This window comes from Arctopsyche grandis, chromosome 8 (assembly GCF_051622035.1).
Source record: "Arctopsyche grandis isolate Sample6627 chromosome 8, ASM5162203v2, whole genome shotgun sequence".
Taxonomy (NCBI): domain Eukaryota; kingdom Metazoa; phylum Arthropoda; class Insecta; order Trichoptera; family Hydropsychidae; genus Arctopsyche; species Arctopsyche grandis.
Window position 1 is genome coordinate 18,740,504 of NC_135362.1, and position 21,648 is coordinate 18,762,151.

General features: G+C 33.6%; 1 protein-coding gene across 1 annotated transcript in view; it reads left to right on the top strand.

The window, feature by feature from the left end:
• LOC143915728 (membralin) overlaps positions 1-16,099 on the top strand; it is a 104,146-nt gene extending 88,047 nt beyond the window's left edge. Inside the window, exons 10-11 of the mRNA XM_077436489.1 lie at positions 5,285-5,384; positions 15,120-16,099. Of these exons, the coding sequence (XP_077292615.1) occupies positions 5,285-5,384; positions 15,120-15,992 (973 nt within the window). The 3' untranslated portion in view covers positions 15,993-16,099. The remainder of the gene's footprint in view (positions 1-5,284; positions 5,385-15,119) is intronic.
• The last annotated feature ends 5,549 nt before the right edge of the window (positions 16,100-21,648 follow it).

The following is a 21,648-nucleotide window of genomic DNA, read 5'->3' on the forward strand; positions in this document are numbered from 1 at the left end:
AGAATTTTTATTATCATCCATGCTTTACCGACCCGACCCTCCCTTCTTCTTATAATGTAAAATAATTGTGCGTTGTAAAAATATCGACATTGTACAGTGGGTCGTCACGGAAACGGACATATTATATATCGTGTATACGTGACAGATAACACAATGACGCTGTGGATTGTCTGTGTGTGAGAGGAGAGGTGACAGACGTTTCAAAGAAACGTCATCGCCCCTCAACGACGACGGTGACCCTCACGTTATGAAGAGATTGCGATGACAAAGGTCATAATAGAGTTTCCTTTTGACGTCCTAATGCGATATCGTCTTACCACTCTCCATTAGCTACACACATTCTATCCACGAACTAGAGGTGACTTGTTTCACGGTGAAAAACCACGACAATCTCTCTCATCCCACTTCTCGAATATCATCACGATCGTATTGTTTTGATACGCTATTATCCCGTGTATTTAGAGAGTCTACTATTTTTTGGTCGTATTTGGCGATCGCGATTATTTACTATTTTCATTGCATATGCTAAATTTCTCAACATAAAGTTTGTGTAGTTATTTGTAGATCTCCCGCGTATTTCTGAATAAGGATGTCTTGCTATGACACAAATGTTTAATCCATGACATTTTTCTACCTGGACCTCTGCTGCTCCCTTTCGCAATTTCACATGAAACATACATACATATTGAGTAACATTTAAAACAAATTTGTGACTAAGAAATTATTTCATCATTGTCTTCGTCATAATTTTCCAGTATGAACGACGCATTATCTTTAGTATTATATCACTAATTTTTATCTAATATAATCGATCTCATGGGTAGTATCTAGCAGGTTTATGTGCAACGTTGAAGTATACATACATATAACGTCGTATGCGTAAATATTGTGACGTATATTGCTCTAAAAGTTTGGCTGCGCATGAAATTTTCCAACCACGAATCAATGTTTATGGTGCGGCAACTTCTCCAATATTGTGAACTAACTTGAGGGACTCCCGCTCTATACCCACGCTTGTACAATATACATATGTATGTGATAAACCAACTAGTTTTCTGTAGTTTAATGATGCCTATGCCTTCTTTTTTGGCGCATCTCCCAACGAAGGTCGTGACCTTTGTGTTAATTTGTACTTAGGAAATTGCCGTACAAAACTCGTGGTCTTCCTACACCATTCTTGCAGATTCCCGAACAGTGAGGTTCTACTGCTTCCTAGTGCTTGTTTACTTTGTATTTTTCTTGTATGATTATGATTATGTATGCATTTTTATCGATCAATGTTGATCAATATTATATCGATCAATTTTATCAATGTTGGATTTCTTAAAGTTGTGGTTGTATTCTATTATGTTGGCTGTATTAGAGTGATCAATAACTCACTAATGTGTTTGCGCATTTCAAACATCAAAATGCATTTAAACTGATAAAATTTCTTGTTTATACATATATGTATGTATGTATGTTTATCCACATACATAGATAATTTATTGGTTGACATTGAGAAGTTATGTTGAATTGAAACTGCAGCTTATTATTCAATCTTTTATTTACGATATACACATGTACGTATACACATAAAATTTCTTCATTTTTCGTTTCGGAAATGGCACAATGATACTAACTCTATTGTATACGCCAACTATTCATTCTTACGCGCTTGGAATTCTTGATCGTTTTCCGCTCCTTTCTAACGCGTATAAAATTTTCGTAAAAATGTATTCTTCGCACTCGGCAACTTGTATATCACATGAAAAATGGAAATAAGCTTGCATTATTGCACAACATTTTTTCCGTTTTTTTTCTGTCTTTTTTGAAAAATTCCCATAACGTACATTAGTGTTGTGTCCGTTTTCACTATTTTCTCGCCTTGCAGTTTCGAATCGTACTTCCTCTTCCCTGCCCCATTCAATGTTTCAGCCAGCTTTTTCCTTCCGTTGTCCGGAAATGTATACTTTGATCCTCTTTCCGGTGACCCGCCCATCGTTTGGGAATTTCCAACCCCAGTTTTTCCCGAGGCCTTTGAGACTAGTCTGCAAATCTATGAGAAAATTCTGATTCAATTTTCATATTTAACATCTATAGGTGGCTGGCATATTTTTTTATACTTTTTGTCGCTTTCGTCGTAATTTTATTTTACCGAACACAAATAAAAAGCATGCTTCCAGTCGCATTTTCTAGTCGATGTACATGTTTTCCTTTCTGGTTTGACCTTTTTTCAAATTTTTTTAGAATCAAATACGTACAATTTTTTTGCATGATGTCGAACATATTATATTTACAAAAAAATACACGTCTGCCATAAAAACCCTTTTTTATAATATTAAACATGGTACATGTAATACATGAATGTATGATTTTTTTTATTTTATTTACATATCTTTTTTAATGTAATATTATTTGACTATTTGAAATGTTACTTATATATACTAACCAACGTTGTGTCCGTTGATATTTAAACGGGTGGTTTTGGAAAAATAATTGATAAATGCTTTAAATAAAGTTATATGTGTAATAATAATAACAAACAACAACAATTGTCGGAATAGAATCCGGGAATCGGAATCGATATCGTCGTCATAGAAATTTAGATTTTTCGATGACATCACGGATTTACGAACGAAAACGCAAAAAAAAACTTACAAAGTCTGTTTCAAAATTAAAAATATTAAATGTGTACAAATGTGCACGTAGTGCAGTGTGTACGGAAAAATCACTCATTCCATCGGTTATTATCATCATAAACGGCATTGCATTATAATAACACAATACATACATATATGTGCTTGTATGTATCTACATGTCGTTTGCGATATGACATGATGGCATTGTTTCTTCATTTAGTTGGCGGCTTGTATACGTCATAAGATGGGCATTGTTTTGCAAACGTCAAGTGAACATAAGCCGACATTGGAGACGTGGACCCGTGGGCTGGGCGTCGTCGGTCTCTCGTCCCCGGTAAGGCCAAAGGAAGTTCCTCCAAACGGGCGTATTGTTTCGCAAAAATATCCAATTTACTTGTTGTGTCCCTTGTTAGGGGCCGGCGGACGAGGCGCTCTGCCCCCGGGCGGCAGGCGCCAAGTCGGGTCCCGTGCGCCCCCAGCGCCCTCGCTAACACGATGAAAAAGGACAGATTTATGACGAGGGGTTGACTTTGGTTTACCCGCGGGCCAGTGCTGGCTCTTCGGCCTCTGGATTTCGCTAACCACCTTCGCACTCTCACAATTTCACCTCACCTTTGTTTTTCTAAAATACTACAATATGTGTATCTTGCTAAAGGCAATATTATTTTTACTCTGCATTTTTCGATCTTGATTTTATTTAACTTACATTAATGAAATTTTCTCATATTCTACGCCGTCGATATTGAATTAAATTTGACTGTTCAATAGACCGCACCTGCATAGTTAAAAGTGCGTCATTTCATAATGATTTTGACGAAATCAATTTCTTTCCAATTTTCATTTATTACGTATGGACCCAAAGCTTTTGTAAAAAAGAGTAGAAAATAGTGAAACTTTGGAAACAATCTGATTAATTCATTATGGACCGCCCGAATTTTCCGAAAACTATGAGTCTGCTTATTTTGCGCAAATGGTGAAAATAATAGGTTTTGTAAATTAAACATAGCACTGAAATCTTTTTATCAATTAAGTTGACAATTGGAATACAGCTTCTTTACAATTGCCTTCGACCATATTTATATGTAAATGATCAGATCAATATTTCTCAAACTGTGGTGACTGCTGTATTCAATTTGGTATAAAGTTTTTATAAATTTAAATATATTTTCACCTAATAAATGATATCTATCTTTTAAATCATCGTGTTATTCATTTTAATGAAAGATTCAATTCGAGAAGTATGTATGCTAAGCGAGAAAAATCAGTGAATTTCGATATCTGATAATTTAAAATATTTTAAATATTTCGGAATATATCGATAAATTCCTTGGAAAAAAGTCAAGCATTAAACCATATAAATATGTTTTTTTTATTATCGATATTTTGGATAAATATATGCTGGTATCTTATACGGCGAAGGAATCGATACATTGAGACAACATTTTCCATATCGAAAAACGGCGGCGTAAGACGGCCACCAGATTTGATCGCACCGTTCTTGTGGAGATTCCTAAAATCAAAAAGTATATCTATATAAAAGTTGTAAGCGATTATTTATTTAACATAAAACACTAAAAAATACAATGAAAATCACCAAGAAATTAGCGTACTCTTGAATTAAACACGACTGACTTCTTTTATACATACATAATTAAATATTATATAATTTCGGTGCCAATAATTAAATACAATTTTATTTTGAATTTCGTGACTAAACGGAGACATTCAATTGACATACTGAACTTAAAACTTGAACATTCCACATTTTACAATACAGTATTCATTCAGTACGTTTGAATAAAAATTCTTGACAGTGTAACTTTCGGATGCACTTTCACTCGAAAACTTCGAAAGTAACAAAACTCGAACAAGCGAACAAAATTAAAAGCGGGCTCGTCTTATCGATATTCGCGCCGAACTTTTACATTACAATAAAACACACTCAATTTAAAGAAACAAATATTTGAAGTGGTGCTTCCTCGCTGGGGCTGCGACCATCCCATCCTTTTCGCCTCTTCCTACCCTTCCACCGACCGGCGCGCCTCGGAGCATTATCTGTCATGAAATATTTATAAACGGCAGGGGCATAAATAACGTTCGAGTATTATGGGCCACCTATGTGCCACTCCAGCTACTTTGGGGGGAGGAATTTACAGAACTTAAAATAAAACCAGCGTGAAATTCGACGCCTCTTGTATGTTGCATAGCTGCAAGTACGAGTATACATTGAATTTCCTCGAATTGATTTCATGTGTATTTATGTATTAAATTTAATTGGTAGCATTTGTATGTATGTATGTACTTGATGTTCAAATTGTTCCGCTGAACAATACTCGAATATCGTGTGTAGTGATTTTCCCGGAAGCTGCACGTTAAGCTCCCACGCGGTCTCGTTGTTTTAAATCAAACAATGTGAAATATAATATGCGATAACTCGATTTTCCCGTTGTGAAAGCTTCGGTGCTAAAGATTTCCGTTGTGCCAACACCCACAGGGTTACCCTCGTCTGCTGTCTCTTGGTACTCTTCGTCCACCTTCTTACTCGATCCCCCCTTTAGTACGTTTTATTACTCACATGTCATACATCGCATCCCATTCAATGTTCATCTAAATAAATGCTTGTATTATATGGTATGCTAATTTAAGTCTCGATTTTGTTGTAGGTTCTTCTATCTGTACCACTTCTCGTTCTACGCCTACCACTATCGCTTCAATGGACAGTACAGTAGTCTCGCGCTGGTTACGTCCTGGCTGTTTATACAGGTATATTATACAATATATATTTTTTATTATGTTTTATAGGTATTATGTATTATGATGTGAAATTTTCAAATATTGGCAACCTTCATCAATCACTGATTTTGTTTATATTGACAAAAGGGACATTATTGTTTCATTTTACCCATATTTTTCCGACCCCTAAGCGAGATGTCCCCTTTTTTACCCTTTGACCCAAATCTCTCGCGTACATTTATTTTCACACCCCGTTTCCCTTTTACGCTCATGTTTTTTTTCTTCACATTGTATAATTCGTCAAAATTTTATTTGAAATAATTTCGTTGAATATTTTGAATGAATTATAATTTTTTGCTTTTTACAAATTTTTAATTACATTTTTGGAAATATTATTATTTTTATACATAGAAAAATGTTGAAGAACACAAATCATATTACACATTATTACGTGTATAATTGTATGTGAAGTAGGTACGATATATAATGTACCCATTAATAAAGTATGATACCTTTCTTTGCTTAGAATAAAATTGGACTGTGGAGTCTCGAAGTCCTGAGTCCTGTGGGGGCTTGAAGTCTTAGAATTTCAAGTGGAGTCGAAGTCGTAAAAAATCATTTTCTTTAATAATTATTACTACGGTATGCGTCAATTAGAGTTTCCAATTTTATTAAAGTAAATCCACTAATAAATTGAAATTTAATGATTTATTTATAAAAATCATGAATTCAAATTACATTATAAATGCCATGGCCAACATCTATTGTTTTCTCTGTCTCATACTTGTTTTTGCAATCATTTTTTTTTTATTAAATTGATTTGTTTGTATGAAATTCAAATTAAATTGTATTTGTATATGAAATTCATAAACATACAATATGAATCTATTTTATTTTTATTTTTACCCAATTTCATTACCAATAATTCAATAAATTTTGTTACATGTCAATTTTTAGTGATTTTTTTCAATTCCTTTTATTCGTTGTATTTTAAAAATTGCCATTATTATTATTAACAATTTTATACGTTGGCAAGAAAATTCGATCTTATTAAAATCGTTGAAGCTAGAGTCGGACACGAGTTGGTAAATTTTAAGGTAATTAATAAATATACACCTTTCTATTGCCAATCAATTTTAATGCTTCGTGGTATTTGACGATTTTTCATTGATCATTGGCCAACGCACTTTAAATATTTATCAATTCGACAAATTACTACAAATATAATTTTTCAATTTTCATATAAATTTTTGATTGCAAAGTCGAATCTATCATATCTCGCGTAAAAAAATCGTTCTCTCTTGTATTTAGCCTAAAGAAAAATATGAAAAGTTTTGAATACATTGGTATCATGATTTCATTTAAAACGTTGATCAATAGAATTTTCATAATCTAACAAATTTTCCATCGCGCATAGACATACATACCTATGTTTCGTACGTAGTACGTTTAATTTATCACAGTATTCCTTCTCGGACTTTATGTTAATGTTGGAAAACTTAAAGTATGTATTTTCCATGTGCGCTTTGTGATTTTTTCTAGTGTATGTATGTATATATGTACATTCATATATGCGAGTGTTGCGACATTCATATTCCTCGCGTTAAAATAACTCGCGTCTTGAGCTTTTGGTGTCGTTTTTCTTGGACTCTCCTTCTCGTAGCTGGTACACGAGAGACGACCTTACACAGGCCGCGACGCCGAAACATCTGAGCCATGAGAAATGTTCACAGTGCTTTTTTTGCGTTATTTATGTTATATTTCTTGCCTTTGTCTAGCGGCTGCTAAAGCCTCTCCTTGAAAGATCAGACTTTTCCAGACTCTTACCCGTTCTCCTCTGTGTAGATACGTACTCTGTCCTGTCTGCACCAAGCGTTCCCCCTCAATTCAATATTCCACTTTTTTCGTTCATTTTCTCTAGTACATTATAATTATTATAACGTTCATGTGCATACTTGTTATAAGTTATAATAATTATAATGAGCTCTTTGTGTAAACTCTTTCCATAACAATCAAGATCTGTATACATACATAGGAGTATATGACACAGTCCAAGTGTACATTTCGTTTGTTCATGAACATACAAACCAATCTGCACAGTTATTGTGTACACAAAAGAACAAATCGACAAACGAACTAGTGTGTTTATATATTAAGTTTAAATATTTTCAATCGTTTGTTTTATTCTCTTTGTATGTAATACTTTTACCCTGGGTTACAATATTTTTTAAATTAGCAGAAACGGGAATTATAGCAACGTTGTAACGTTTCTTCTTGGCATTTCGATATCTCAAAAGCTTTGACAGCTAAAAATTTCATGTGACCCCCTGGTGAGTCTATTTAAAGATAGCTTTTGACTGTTAGCACTTATAATTGAAACCGCGTGTGATCGAACTAGTAAATATTTTCATGAATGAACCGGAGAACTGAAACATATCTTGGTTGAAATCATTTCAATGAAATATTTTTTCGTTCATTTATTTGTTGAATGGTCTTGGATTGTTCTGTAGTAGTTTTAATTATATTGTTGTTTTAACATTTCAATAAGGGCAAATTATGATACGTGTTCAACTTATTATCACATGTACTTTGGATATGTTCATTCATTTACAAATCTGTGTCCAATTGCTGGAATATTATCTTCACGATTTTTGAGATGCTCTGTTCCGGTCTTGCATAATTTCGATCGGTTTTCAAACCTTTGTATGCTCTCGGTGTGCATTCTTTGTTAAGCATTTCAATACGTTGTTCACTTTTCAGTGTAATTCGCCATTTAACATTACGACCCTTCAACCCCTAAGCTGGCGACAATTTTTCACGGCGACCGGTTGGCCAGACGGTCGCTCACTTTGTTTTTTAATTTACGCGTCGGTCGCGGCCTCCGTCGTCAGTATGCAAATGGCGTGTTTGTCGGTTATTATCTCGACAGAATCGTGTTCCATTTTTCACACAGAAAACCCATCTTCACCCAGTATCCCTCCTCCGACGTCTACCTCGTCGTAGTCGGAGTGTTCTTCGTCCGATAAAAGTAGTAATGAATTCACCACTCACATGCCTCGCCGCCAACTATCGCAGATTTAGTTCTCCGTGAAGTTGTATTTTTAAATTTTATTTAAAAATTTGTCAATTTATCGGTCATGAACCACTACCGAATGCTTATATCGACGGATTCTATATTTGCTTACCTTTAATAATTATCTCTATTATAAGTTTTTGGTACATTAGCTGTACAAGTTCGGCGTGTTCTCTAGTTTTCACGAAAAGTAACCTCCGGGGAGTGTTTAAGTTATTCTCAGTTTGTCGGCATCAAAATTCAAAGCAGCCTCTCTCTCCCTTAGCCCTGCCTCTTTCTCGGCTCGAGTCTCGTCAAGGGAAACGTAAAGAGGTGACTCTCAAACTTAAATTAAAATAATTTAGGTTTTCACGCTTCCACATACTTTTCTCAAGTACCCTTAGTGGAAATTCTTAATTTTTTTTCAATCACTTCTAATAAAATATTTTTATATATTTACATTACATAAAAGTGTAGCACATATTTCTATTGATCGGAAAATATTGGCATGTATGTTTGAGTTTTGTATTATTATGAATTTGTTTAATATATGTATGTATTTGTAGTTGTGTGGGATTCCTTAAAATAATTATCAATCATGTCAGGATTTCGCCACCTCGTCACGGTTTTCCGAGATAACACGACCGCGCCAAGTTTCCATTTTCCGACGATGCATTTATAAATTCAAAGCGAGTCCCATTCCCCCTCGACTCCCGTATATCGTCTCACTTTTTTCCCGTATTTTATTGTATTGCCCGACTCGCTTCATTAAAACTAGCTTCTCATTTCAAATTTTATATGTTTTTCATTTTATTTCTCTTCCATTAAATTTTTATTCATTTTGCTAATTTTCTTCAAATGACACATTAAATATAATTATACGTTATAATTGAATACATTTTAATTAATTTGCATCTTTTTATTTGATGTTTGCGTGTATTAATTATTACACATGGGAAACAAATTATTTGTAAAAGCATTAATGTCCTTTTCAATATACCTATAGGTACATATGTATGTATGTGTGTAAAAGCGTTGTAAATTATCATAAATTATTATTCAGAGTCCTTTGAAGTTGTTATGAGCGAGTAGCGCGCAATGGATCGCGATTTTTTTCTTTCTCAAATATTATATGCAAGATCTATGCTGAAGAGGAGACTGTGGGGACCGTATCGGCGACCGGTGGAAATGGGGAGGAGGTGGGGGGTGGAAAGCAAGCGAAATCACCCCCGGAAAATATGATTTTTTAATAAGTTGACACGGTCGAAGATTATAAGATTTTGCTTTTTAACGTTCTTCGGGACGCAATATTAAAGTTCTCGCATCTCGGCCACGTCTTTTGACTTGCAAGAGCCTCGATTTTTTTCATTTTTATTTTTTATTATTCGCTCTCATTTTGTTCACGATCTTTTTTGCGCCTTTCCCCGGTCGCGCCAAAAAACGACAACTCAAATTTGAAATTAATACTTCGCTTGAATACAAATCGTCGCGTTGAATTTTTTCACGCGATGTCACCCCGTCCTGCACCCCAATTGAGAATAGGTAGGAGTTGGGCGTACTTTTAAAATTGAAATCGACGCTTTTGTCGACACTGCTTAAAATATTTAAAATCGCTCAATTCAACACCCTCGTTTAACACCGATAACATAATAAGACTTCATTATGAAATTAAATTTTCATATTTGTTTACATTTCGTGTTTTACGAGAGCAATAATGTCAAATCCACGATTTATCTAAATTGAGTCATCATTGCAGTTTTGTTCCAGGAATATCAACGGGTAAAACACCAACAGACAATATGAAAGCCAAACTACATATATAGAGTATAATTATATTTAATTCATTCTACAAAAAAGTTATCGTATAAATCTCACCACTGCGATTTATAAGTACGCAAAATGAAATATTATTGATTTTATTATCTGGCTAAAACTTCACTGTTCAGGGAACAATGATTCGATGATTTGAAAGGGGTTGGTGTGATTTAATCACCTTATTAACATATGTATGGCGCTGATATCGAAATCGATATCTAGCTTTATACAGTGAATTTTGAAAACACACGTACATACATTGTTGATATGAGAAATGAGAGATTTATTGGACGATGTGGGATGGTGTCGTCGGAGTCTGTGTTGGTCGTCCCTGAGGAATTTGAGTGTGCGATTGTGGCTGTGGCTCGCCCAGTCTGTCAACTTTATCCGGGCACAAATTGGATTTCGGTTGCGGTTAATTTCGCCCGAGTGTCCGCAGCCAAAGGGTTACCGGGAACTCCGCCCACCTGCCGCTCCTCTACGCGCAATAGCCAATTAATGCCGGCTTTGCACTTCATCTCCCGCGACGTAATTAGTTGCCGGCTTGGCTCGTCTTACTCTGCTCACTAGGGCATTCACTATTTCTTAACCTGTACTATGTTTGATATCTATGTTTAATTTTTTAACTGTCTAACAATTTTCTTATTGTACGTTGTCTTTTTTTTATTTTTATTTTTGTCATTCAAATTTTCTACGTAATTTTATATTCGCCGTTGGTTTTTACTACGATTTTCTTTCATTACATGTACATTTGTAGCTTGAGGCTTAAAATGTATCAGTTTTTGAAATATATACAAAAATGTTGAAGCTACATTATGTATGTATGTAGGTATATTATAAAATTCATACTCAAGCGTGTCCTACCTCGAATAGTGGAAAAATAATTCCCAATATTTTTCTTGAAAATTTAATGTGTTTGTTTGAAATGATTTATTCAATTCAGGAATCGTTGCAAACGTTGTAATGTGTAACATGCAAGTTTGGTAACGTCTCATCTTCTTAAATATGTGTGAAAAAAATACTTACCAAATTTATCTTTCATGTAATGATAACGTAGTGTTATCTAAGAATATTTTTAATGGTTTAATTAATAATATTATAGTTTTATGTTTTCATGGTTATTCGATATTTTTTATTTTATGTTATATTTTTAGCATTAATTCCAAAACACTTATTGCAGTAGGAAATATTCAATTTTAATACAATTCACAAATAATTGAGCTATTATATTTGCATTTTGATCTTCCGCGGTGTTCCATCTATATTTGTGTAGTATATTTTCCTCCAAATCAAAACGATAAGATCTCTGAAATTTTTTTTAATAAATTACAAGAGGAATTTAACTTTCTAAAGAGTAAAAATATTTTGATTGTAGGGGACTTTAACACTGTTTCTTTAAAAAATGTAAGCATGGAACTGTCGCATATGTGCAATCTTTTTAATTTATCAGATTTGAATAATGTATGCAATGTTTATGGCGGAAAACTTGACTTGGTGTTGTCCAATATTATTTGCAATTCCAGTAGAAGTCCCTGTTTTATTGTTCCTGAGGATAAGTTTCACCCCACGCTCAGTATTGATTTTGATGCTACATGTTCCTATTTAATGTTAAATGATTCTGGGCACAATAGTAATCGTAATTGTAATGATTCTTGTAATTCTGTTAATCATGATTTTTATGGTTGGAAATTTAATAATGTTGACTTTGCTGTCTGAATTCTGTTTTGTTGGAATCGGAGTGGATTGATCTTTTCGTGTGCTTGGATGTGAATGCTGCTGTCGAGATATTTAATAGGATTGTGCATTCTTCTTTTAACAAATGCTTTAACAAAAAATTTCCTAAATCCAGAAGAATTTTTCCTAGTTGGTTCTCAGCTGAATTAATCATAGTCATCAGTCGTAAATGTTACTTGCACAAACGCTGGAAGTTCACTAAGGACTCACATGATTACGTTAAATTCTGTCAGTTGCGTTCTCATTCCAAAAAATTCATCTCAATTTGTCACGCTGACTTCATTAAGAAATGTGAAGATTCCATTTCCATAAACCCAAAATTATTTTGGAACTTTATAAATTCTAAACATAATAACAATTCGAATTTGACAATGATGTTCAATGGTGATGAGTCGTTCTCAGGTTCGAAAGATATCGCTAAGGGTTTTGCTGAGCATTTTAAATCTGCATTTGTAGACTCATTCACTCAATCTTCAAATAATAAGTTTCAAATAAGTCATTCCTTCATTCTGTCAGTATTTGAATTTAATATCAGTGATATGGAGTATGGGTTCCAGAAGCTGAAACCTAATAGATCTTTTGGTCCTGACTTTATTCCCGATTTTGTTTTAAAGGGATGCAAGTCCAGTTTGTTATATCCTTTGCTTCATATCTATAATTTATCACTGAAATCTTCTCTGTTCCCTGACTCTTGGAAATGCACCAAAGTCACTCCAATTCACAAAAATGACGATAAATCTTTTATTAATAATTACAGACCAGTAGCCATTGTTTCGGCTCCAGCCAAATTATTCGAAATAATTTTGCAGAGATTACTTTATAATCATTGCAGTCGGTTTATCATAGACCAACAGCATGGTTTTCGTTCAGCACGCTCTACGACTACTAATCTTTTGTCTTTCTCAAACTTCATTACTAAATCGCTAGATGCAGGGCATCAAGTTGATGTGATCTATACCGATTTTGCTAAAGCTTTTGATAAGGTTGATCATTCAATACTTATTAAGAAATTGGCCAATTTTGGTCTATCGGATAATCTTACTGATTTTTTTACTTCTTATTTAAGTAATCGTCGTCAGTTTGTTTGTTTTGATGGCCATTTCTCTATACCTCACATCTTCTGGCGTGCCCCAAGGCTCTAATCTGGGACCTTTACTGTTTCTAATATATGTGAATGATATTGGCTCGGTACTTTCAGATTCAAATTTTTTACTATATGCTGATGACCTCAAGTTATTCATGAAAATTGATAGTGTTTCTGACTGTGAGGTCCTTCAGAGTAATTTGAACTCTTTATGGTGCTGGGCGACTAATAATCATTTACCTCTTAGCGTTAGTAAATGCAATATTATGTATTTTTCTCGGTCTTCTAACCCCACCTTATATCAGTATAATCTTGGTGGAACTCCACTGTGTAGAACATTATCCAAAAAAGACCTTGGCGTTACGTTTGAGAGCAGATGGAAGTTTGGTATCCATATTTCCAATATGTGCAATAAAGCTTCAAAGATGCTGGGTTTCGTTTTACGCAATGCTCACAATTTCAATAATTTAAGAGTTTTGCGTCTTCTTTATAACGCATTGGTCCGAAGCATTTTGGAATCTGATGCCATTATATGGAGTCCCAGTGAATTAACTCACTCTCTAAAAATTGAAAGAGTTCAAAGGAAGTTCCTCCGCTATCTATATATGAGGGAGTTTGGATACTACCCTCAACTGTTTCCTAGTGCTTTTGTACAAGGTTCTGTTGGCTATAGTTCCCTATCTCATCGGCGGGATATGCATCTTGTGTGTCATTTCTTCAAATTATTAAGAGGTGATATTTACAACCCAACTATATTGGAAGAAATGAAATTTTGGGTTCCATCTCGCCTCATTGATTATCGATTGCGTCCATTGTTCCAAACAATTAAAGCAAGAACTAATGTTCTTGCTTTTTCACCAATCGCTCGAGTCTTACGCTGCTTGAATTTGGTCAGCAATCACATTGATATTTTCAATATTTCACCGGATAATCTATCCGTATTTTTACTGTTTTTTACTTTTAATTCAATTTAAACTATTTATATATGTGTTTTTTTTTTTTGTTTATTATTTTCAATTTGTAATTTTTCACTTTATTTTTTTTTTAATTTTTGATTTTTCAATTTTTAATTTTTATGTACAATTTTTTAAATGTTTTATTTTATTTGTTTTTCTATTATTGTTGTTTTATTTTTTCTTATGTATTTGATCTTTTATGTATTGTCTGGCCACAGTGTCATATTGGGGTGACCTGTAAAGACTGTGGTATACTTGTATATTAAAATAAATAAATAAATTTTATATTGGCATACGTCGACCGTTCTTCATTTCGAGAAATATTTCGCAAAACATTAATTATAATGTTTTGCATTTAACAATATTTAAAATCACTGGTGGCCTGTAATACTTTTATTCTGCCTTTCCGAGATTTTAGACAATTCGTGAATTAAGTCAAAACTGTGTTTTTGGAACTAAAAATTGGACTTCAGCCACTTACAAATATAACGGCTCAATTTAAGATTTTTAGACGCTCGTTTTTCCAAACTGACTTTATTGTGAAGAAGTTCTATTCTAATAGAAGAGATATTAGAAAAATGTTCGTTTTACGATTCATATTTATTTATTTTATATACCTACATACATATGAGCTATGCTAAATAGTCTGGAATAGTAAAAGTCCGCGTATTGTCATACGTTTGTAATCTGTTTATTTCATGTACATGATACATTGAAAAATGTATACTTTATAGGAATGTTCATTTAGTATGGAATGCTTTTCATGAATACACAATACCCTCGTGTCATTTTGTTATGTAAATCGCATAATCCGAATTTGAATTTTAATAACGAAATTTATTTCAGTGATTATTTTGATTGTCATCCTAGTGCATTTATTATAAGTAGTATTCAAAACAGCATATAGTATTTTCATTTCAACTGCGAGATATTTATGTACTACATATGAATAGACAAATCTCTATTACAATCATATCAAACGCATTGATTGCATTTCAAATCGCTATGGTTAGATATGTACATATGTAGATCAGAGTAGTTTTTGTACTTGCATATAATTGTTAGTGTGCGATGTGATTTTTTCGTGTATGTACTTAAATGGATTATTTTTGTTTATGTTGCAGCATTCGATGATATACTTCTTTCATCATTACGAGCTGCCGATAATTCTGCAACAGGCTCAACTGCAGCAGATCCTGTCGCAGCACGCCGCTGGTCCATCACCTGCAGCGACTGCACCAGCTCCAGCATCGGGAACTGCAACCCAGACACCTCCAGCCACTACGGCACAGTCCACCACCCAAACAATACCTTCACCAACGGTGCAGTCTACCACTCAAACTTCATCATCAAGCACATCTCAGTCTACAACTCAAACACCACAATCGGACACAGCTCAATCTATGACCCAAACAGCATCAGCGCTCTTAAGCACCACCCAATCCACCACGCAAACCCCATTATCGAGCACCACCCAATCCACCACTCAAACGACCCAATCCAGCACAACTCAATCTACCACTCAAACATGGGAAGCTGAACAAAACGCAGTGCGATCCGCAATGCAAGACAACATGCCTCTGCTGGGTATAGAAATGATATCGGGAGCTATCGAGTCGATACCTTCCATCGAAGAAACCATGTCGTACGAATCCGCATATCCATCCACGTCGGAATCGCTCATCGATGCTGAGAGGAAGTCAGCATTGCTGAATGCTCAAAAATCTCCCAGTGAGATAAGTCCTAAAGAACTCGCTCGCTCGCCTTCGAACGAGTCACACGACAAGAGCGTAGATAATTTTAATTCCGAACACGGTCCTAATAGTTTAAAATACAGAGTCATGTATTGTCCTGTGGGTTCTGATGTGTCGACGCAGAGCGGTAATATTAATACCAACGATGAGACCTCAAATTTACAAAAGGAGAGTGATCTTTCAAATATTGATGCCGTAAATGCAAAATTGACGGTTAGCAGTGATACTACAAATGCTGTCTAGCTGGATTATACCTAATGTTGTGTATTATACTACTTTGTTATTTATATTATGTATTCTATAAAATATTTGAAATTTGTAATTTTTTTATTTAATCGCAATTGACAAGTACCGGAAAGATGATTGGAATAAATGGAAAGAATTTAAATCATTTTCTATTGTAGAAATTATCTACACAGCAAATCATATTAACGCTTTGTATGATTGTGAATTTTTGAACTGTTTTACATTTGTAAAATATTTATATTTTTATATTTTAACATTACTTTTACCTAATAAATACATATTAATTTTTCTTTTTTTTTGTAAATTAAATGTCATGTGATGAGTGTTTATACAACACGTTAACATATCTCAATCGATCTTAAAGTCAATGATGTTACATCGGTGTATAATTTCATTAATCTATTTTTGATCCTGTTTAAAATCTTAAATTTTAAGTATTGTTTCTTATAAATGATAAAATCTTTCTTATGCTCCTTTGTACATATATTATTATTTTTATTTTATTTATATGATGAAATAGCACTATTGATATGAAATAAATAAATTATAATATTGATAGCTGTCTTTATCCAGAACCTGAAACTTATTTTTTTATGGTAATTTAACTAAAGGGCTATATTTACAGAATACATATAATAGTAATATTTACATCATGTATAAAATAACTTAAAAAAATACGATTTGAATATTTCGTATATTCCTTTTTAAGTTTTTTTTTGTATAAATCTTATGGTTTGTGGAAATATTGTTGTAAAAAGTAGGAGTTATTTATTGTAAATTTGATATTGAATAAAAAACATTTATTTGTATGCTCAATGGTTATATTATATTATATATACATATATTCGTACATACTTAAATATATTTACATACATATGTGTGTACTTATAGTATTTATATAAATATACATATATATTTTTATTTTGTATTTGATGTCGAATTATAATAATACATTGTTTTATCTTTGTCATTGAGCCAATTGCCTTGTTGTTTTTTTTTACATTTGCTATAAGTTGTTAATGCTATACTAATGTAGCTGATTCTTCAAAAAAAAAAAAAAAAACGCAATGTAAATTTTTACAAAAAAAAATTATGCAATAAATGGTAAAATAAAAATAAAAATTAGATTTATGTATTAATGTCGCATGGAAATGAAATAGATATGATACATACATTCAAATGCGTTATTTTTATTTTTAATTCAATATATTCAATTTAAATTTTCAGATGATTACAGAACATTAAAAGAAGTCCAACTCAAAGACAAATCAAAGTGCCTCTCAAATTGAATCTTCAGTTAACATATCTGTGCCGAAAACAGACGAGACGTTCATCACTTGTTGAGGGCAGCTGCAAATTTTCTTTTGATGATGTTGTCACTTGTCAGCTACGTGTATTCTCAAGCAATAACATCTCTGAATGTGTGTTAATTCCCCAAGAATACACGTGACCAACCAAGTAATATATTTTTCTCAGCACAATCAACTGCTCCCAATTTCTCCATGCCATGAGAAAATACCCCACCTGAAACATTACACACATATGTACGACAAATGTATAGAATATAGCAATCCAAAATCGTATATACACATATACATATTAATTAATCTGATTTAAAATATCCTACACTTTACATAAAGCTTATTATAATTGAGATCAATTAGTAACGTGTGCGGCTTTAGGCCATTGAAATATGGAACATTTGCAAATATTCAATGTTGGAATTATTACATACACTGCTAGACGAGTGCCCTTGCTTCAACCAAAATACGCACAAATAATATTGCAGATTTTGCGGTTTCGATACAAACATGTAATCGCGTTAAGTGTGCTTTTAATGAGCATGCGAGGTTATTGAGTTGGAATTTTCCCAAAAATCGGCATCACATCCCCCTATCGGGCAAAACCTCTTGAAAATTAAATTCGGCGTTTCAAGAGCGGCTTAAAAACAAAATTCACCGGAAGTATTCTCGCATAACAAGTGAAATGTGCTCCAAGCGATGCGCAAAACTGCGGCATCGTTATAAAGTTGTATATCTCGGATGAGTACGGAAAAAGAAACGAATCTCGTTTTTTCTACACCCGAGAAAAACAATGATGGGACCCTGTTTTTTTTTTTGGCCCCCTCTTCTCTGTCTTAAAATTAATACACGTGAAAATACTCAAAAATCCAGGAAAAAAGTCGAAATTAACAAAGTTTCATCGTCTCGTCTGCCGGTGATATTTTCTTTCGTTAATCGCCGAATACACGAGAGATCCTCAAGAGCGCAGCTTTTCCACTCCATCTGCAAATATAATGATTGTTAATTAATATTTTACAGATATTTTAAGCTTATAAATTTTTCAAGATCGTACATATATGTATACTATTTCAAAATTTGACTTGATTTGGAAAATTTGGACTAGGGAGTCCATTACCATTTGTAAATGTATAATGTTTAGAGAGAATGGTTCAAAAAAATAGCTCGGTCAATTAACAAAGCATATTATCTGCGATTTATCCTCTCCTTTATATTGTCTTCTGGCAACACTGGTACGACTAGTGATACCTCCAGAAACAAGGAATATACAATAATGAAATTAATAGTACAGGTTATACAACGGATTTACAATTTAGATGTGGTCGATCAGTTTCCAATTTTTGTGACTACGACTGAATGTGTTTTCAGTAAAAGAAAGGCTAGAGTAAGCTATTAGAAACATAAAAAAGATAAACATAACCTCTGAAAGTTGTGACGAAAATACTCATATATATTAAAATCCAAATGTTTCCTTATATGAAGCTTTTAATTGACTATTTGTTACGATTTTGATAATATGCAGAATAACTCATCAATATATTTTTTTGTACAAGAAGTATATTCAATGGATATTTGAATATGTAACATACATATATTAATCTTCGATACCCTCGTCTATTCTTTGAATTAGTCTTACATTATGTATGCACTACACACATGAAATACTGTAAATATAGGTAATCACATTAAAATTAAAGTGTTATTTATGAATTTATATAATAATCTTGCTGCCGAGGTTTAAACAATGTTTTGCAAATGCTTAAAGTTTGCCACACTATTAACGATAAATTTTAGTAACATATTGTTTTTTCGGAAATTCTGAACTATTCACATTGCCTGCATTATGCTGCAAGCGACAAAATAATCGATAATTGAATTTTACAACAAAAAATTGTATTCGTGTGCGTGTTCTGAATAAACACAGTCCAAACATGTTTGTGTACATGTTTCACATATTAATATTACGTGTCCTATGGCGGGATTTTTATCGAATGCGTTGTTACAACCCTCTCATGGCGAAAAAGTGAAAATCTGTGATCGGAAAATGTGAAAAGTGGTGCGCAGTAGGCGTGCGAATAATTTATTCATAATTCTGTTTCGGAGGCGACACCAACGTAGTCTTAGAAAAGGGGGGGATGACATTTTATAATTTGATATCTGTCGAGGGGGCGGCCGTTCGCATCCCGTCATTACGTGGCCGGAAAGCTGATGACCCCAGATAAGAAAACACCCCGTTGACAACACATCGCGACGGAAACATTTTAACGTTCCATTTTTTTCTGATTAGATGACTGGTGAAGTTCGTGCTTTTATTTTTCAATTTTGAATCAAAATAATAATATTGTTGCGGTAAAACTAATATTTCAGAAAAGCATGTAGCATGAATGAGCCTATATTTAATATATTGTGTAAAGATAAAATAGCTTGATATTTAATCGTGCGTTGATAAATCACTAAAGCCCAGGTTTATGTAGATACCGTGTATGATAATATGCTGAAACCCGTAAGTACTTTTTTGGTATTAATTAGGGTCAAGACACGAGTTGATCATCCATATACACACATTCATAAGGAGATCCACGTGACGTCCTAAGTAAATTATCCCGTGTGCACACTGTAGGTCACCCCCTCGGGGTAACATGGTGTAATAGCGATATGTTTGCTTAGGCGAGGATCGAAACTTGTCCCGAGCGTTTCAGATTGGCCTTAGAAGCTGCGCGATACAATTACTTCATCTCCAGATTCACAGACTTGTCTTCATTTGAACTCGCATTGAAGTTTCCATGCTTCGATAGGTATTGCCTGTTCGTTGGGAGGTAGCTGCTGGAGACGAGATGAGTAAATATATGTACATACATAAATAGTGTTGAATTGTGTGTATATATTTTCAGTTTGAATAAGACATATCTACATACACTCGTTTGTCGGATAATTATTTACTATCTATGAATAAAGCATGAAGCTACAAGAGCGCAATTATTATTCGCCTATCTGCTTCTTGTTTATGAGCTGTCTGGAAATTTAAAATTTTAACATTAAAACGTACATAACTTATGCATATACATATATACATACATATAATGTACGTTCTGGCAAGCGAAGGCTTTACTTTTACTATTTTATTCAAAAAGCGTGGTCTTTTATAACATTAAGTATTAATATTTGTAATACATAATATTTGTAATAATAAATTATATGTTTTGCTATACTATACATATAACCAGCAGCGTGTACTAGTTGATAGCATATTATGCTGTCGAGCAGAGTGGTCACGGTTCGATTCCACGGCCAGACCTTGGTTTGTGACTCCAGGTCGATCGTTTCCTATCAGAGTTTGCCAATTTTTCTGATTTTCATTGAAACGGTTCCTGTAAGTTGGCATCTTCTATCCAATCTGTCTTGCAAATCTCAAGTTATTCAGCGTCTTGACGTTCGCCAATTTGTATAATAAAATGTTGCAAAAATTTTTCATAGATGTCACTGTGGATAATGTTTATGTGAATCCGCATTGTATCTACATACATATATAATGCTTGAATTTATTGTATTGATCGAATTATATATGAATTAGTACACTAGTCACTTTGGAGCGATCTATAAAGGTGAGTGTATATACATACATATGCAGATATTCGGTTGAAATAAAAAAAAATCTGTTTAAAAATCTTATATTTAAAGAATTTTAAACTAATCTCATTTTTTAGGGTATCATATCTGGACCGCAGGTTGACATGAATAAAACATATCTGGACAAAAAGTAAACAACGAAATAGTAACTAAGGAAGCGCTATAATCGGAAAGAACTCAACACTGACTACGGAGAACAAACTTTTAGTATACATATGTATAAAGCCATATTGAGACCGCAATGGTTGTATAGGATACTACTACAGGGCTCATTTAGTAACTGTAACTTGGAAATTATTCAAAGATTTTACCATACAGTTTTGCGAATCATTTTGTATGCCCCGTGGTTTGTCCCAAATTGCATAATCCCACAGGGAAACAAGGATTTTAACGGTCACAGAGGAGGCGAGAGCAGCAGTTCCTAAATATGTATATTATACATAGAAACATACTGGAGAATCGTTCCAACAAGCTGGCCAGGGAGCTGCTAGCCAGTAAATCTACAAAGAGGCTGAAGAGCAGAGATCCATTGTATTACCACTAGACCTCTATATCAGGTGAAGTTCCAATGGACAACCCACAAGATGAGACGAAAAAAGAAGCATTTTAGATACACTATATCTGTAGTGATTGTATATACATATGTAGTAAAAATATCTTTTGGAAACAAAATTGTATGATGTACTTATTGCTGTCAACCGAGGAATTGGATTCACATTGAAATG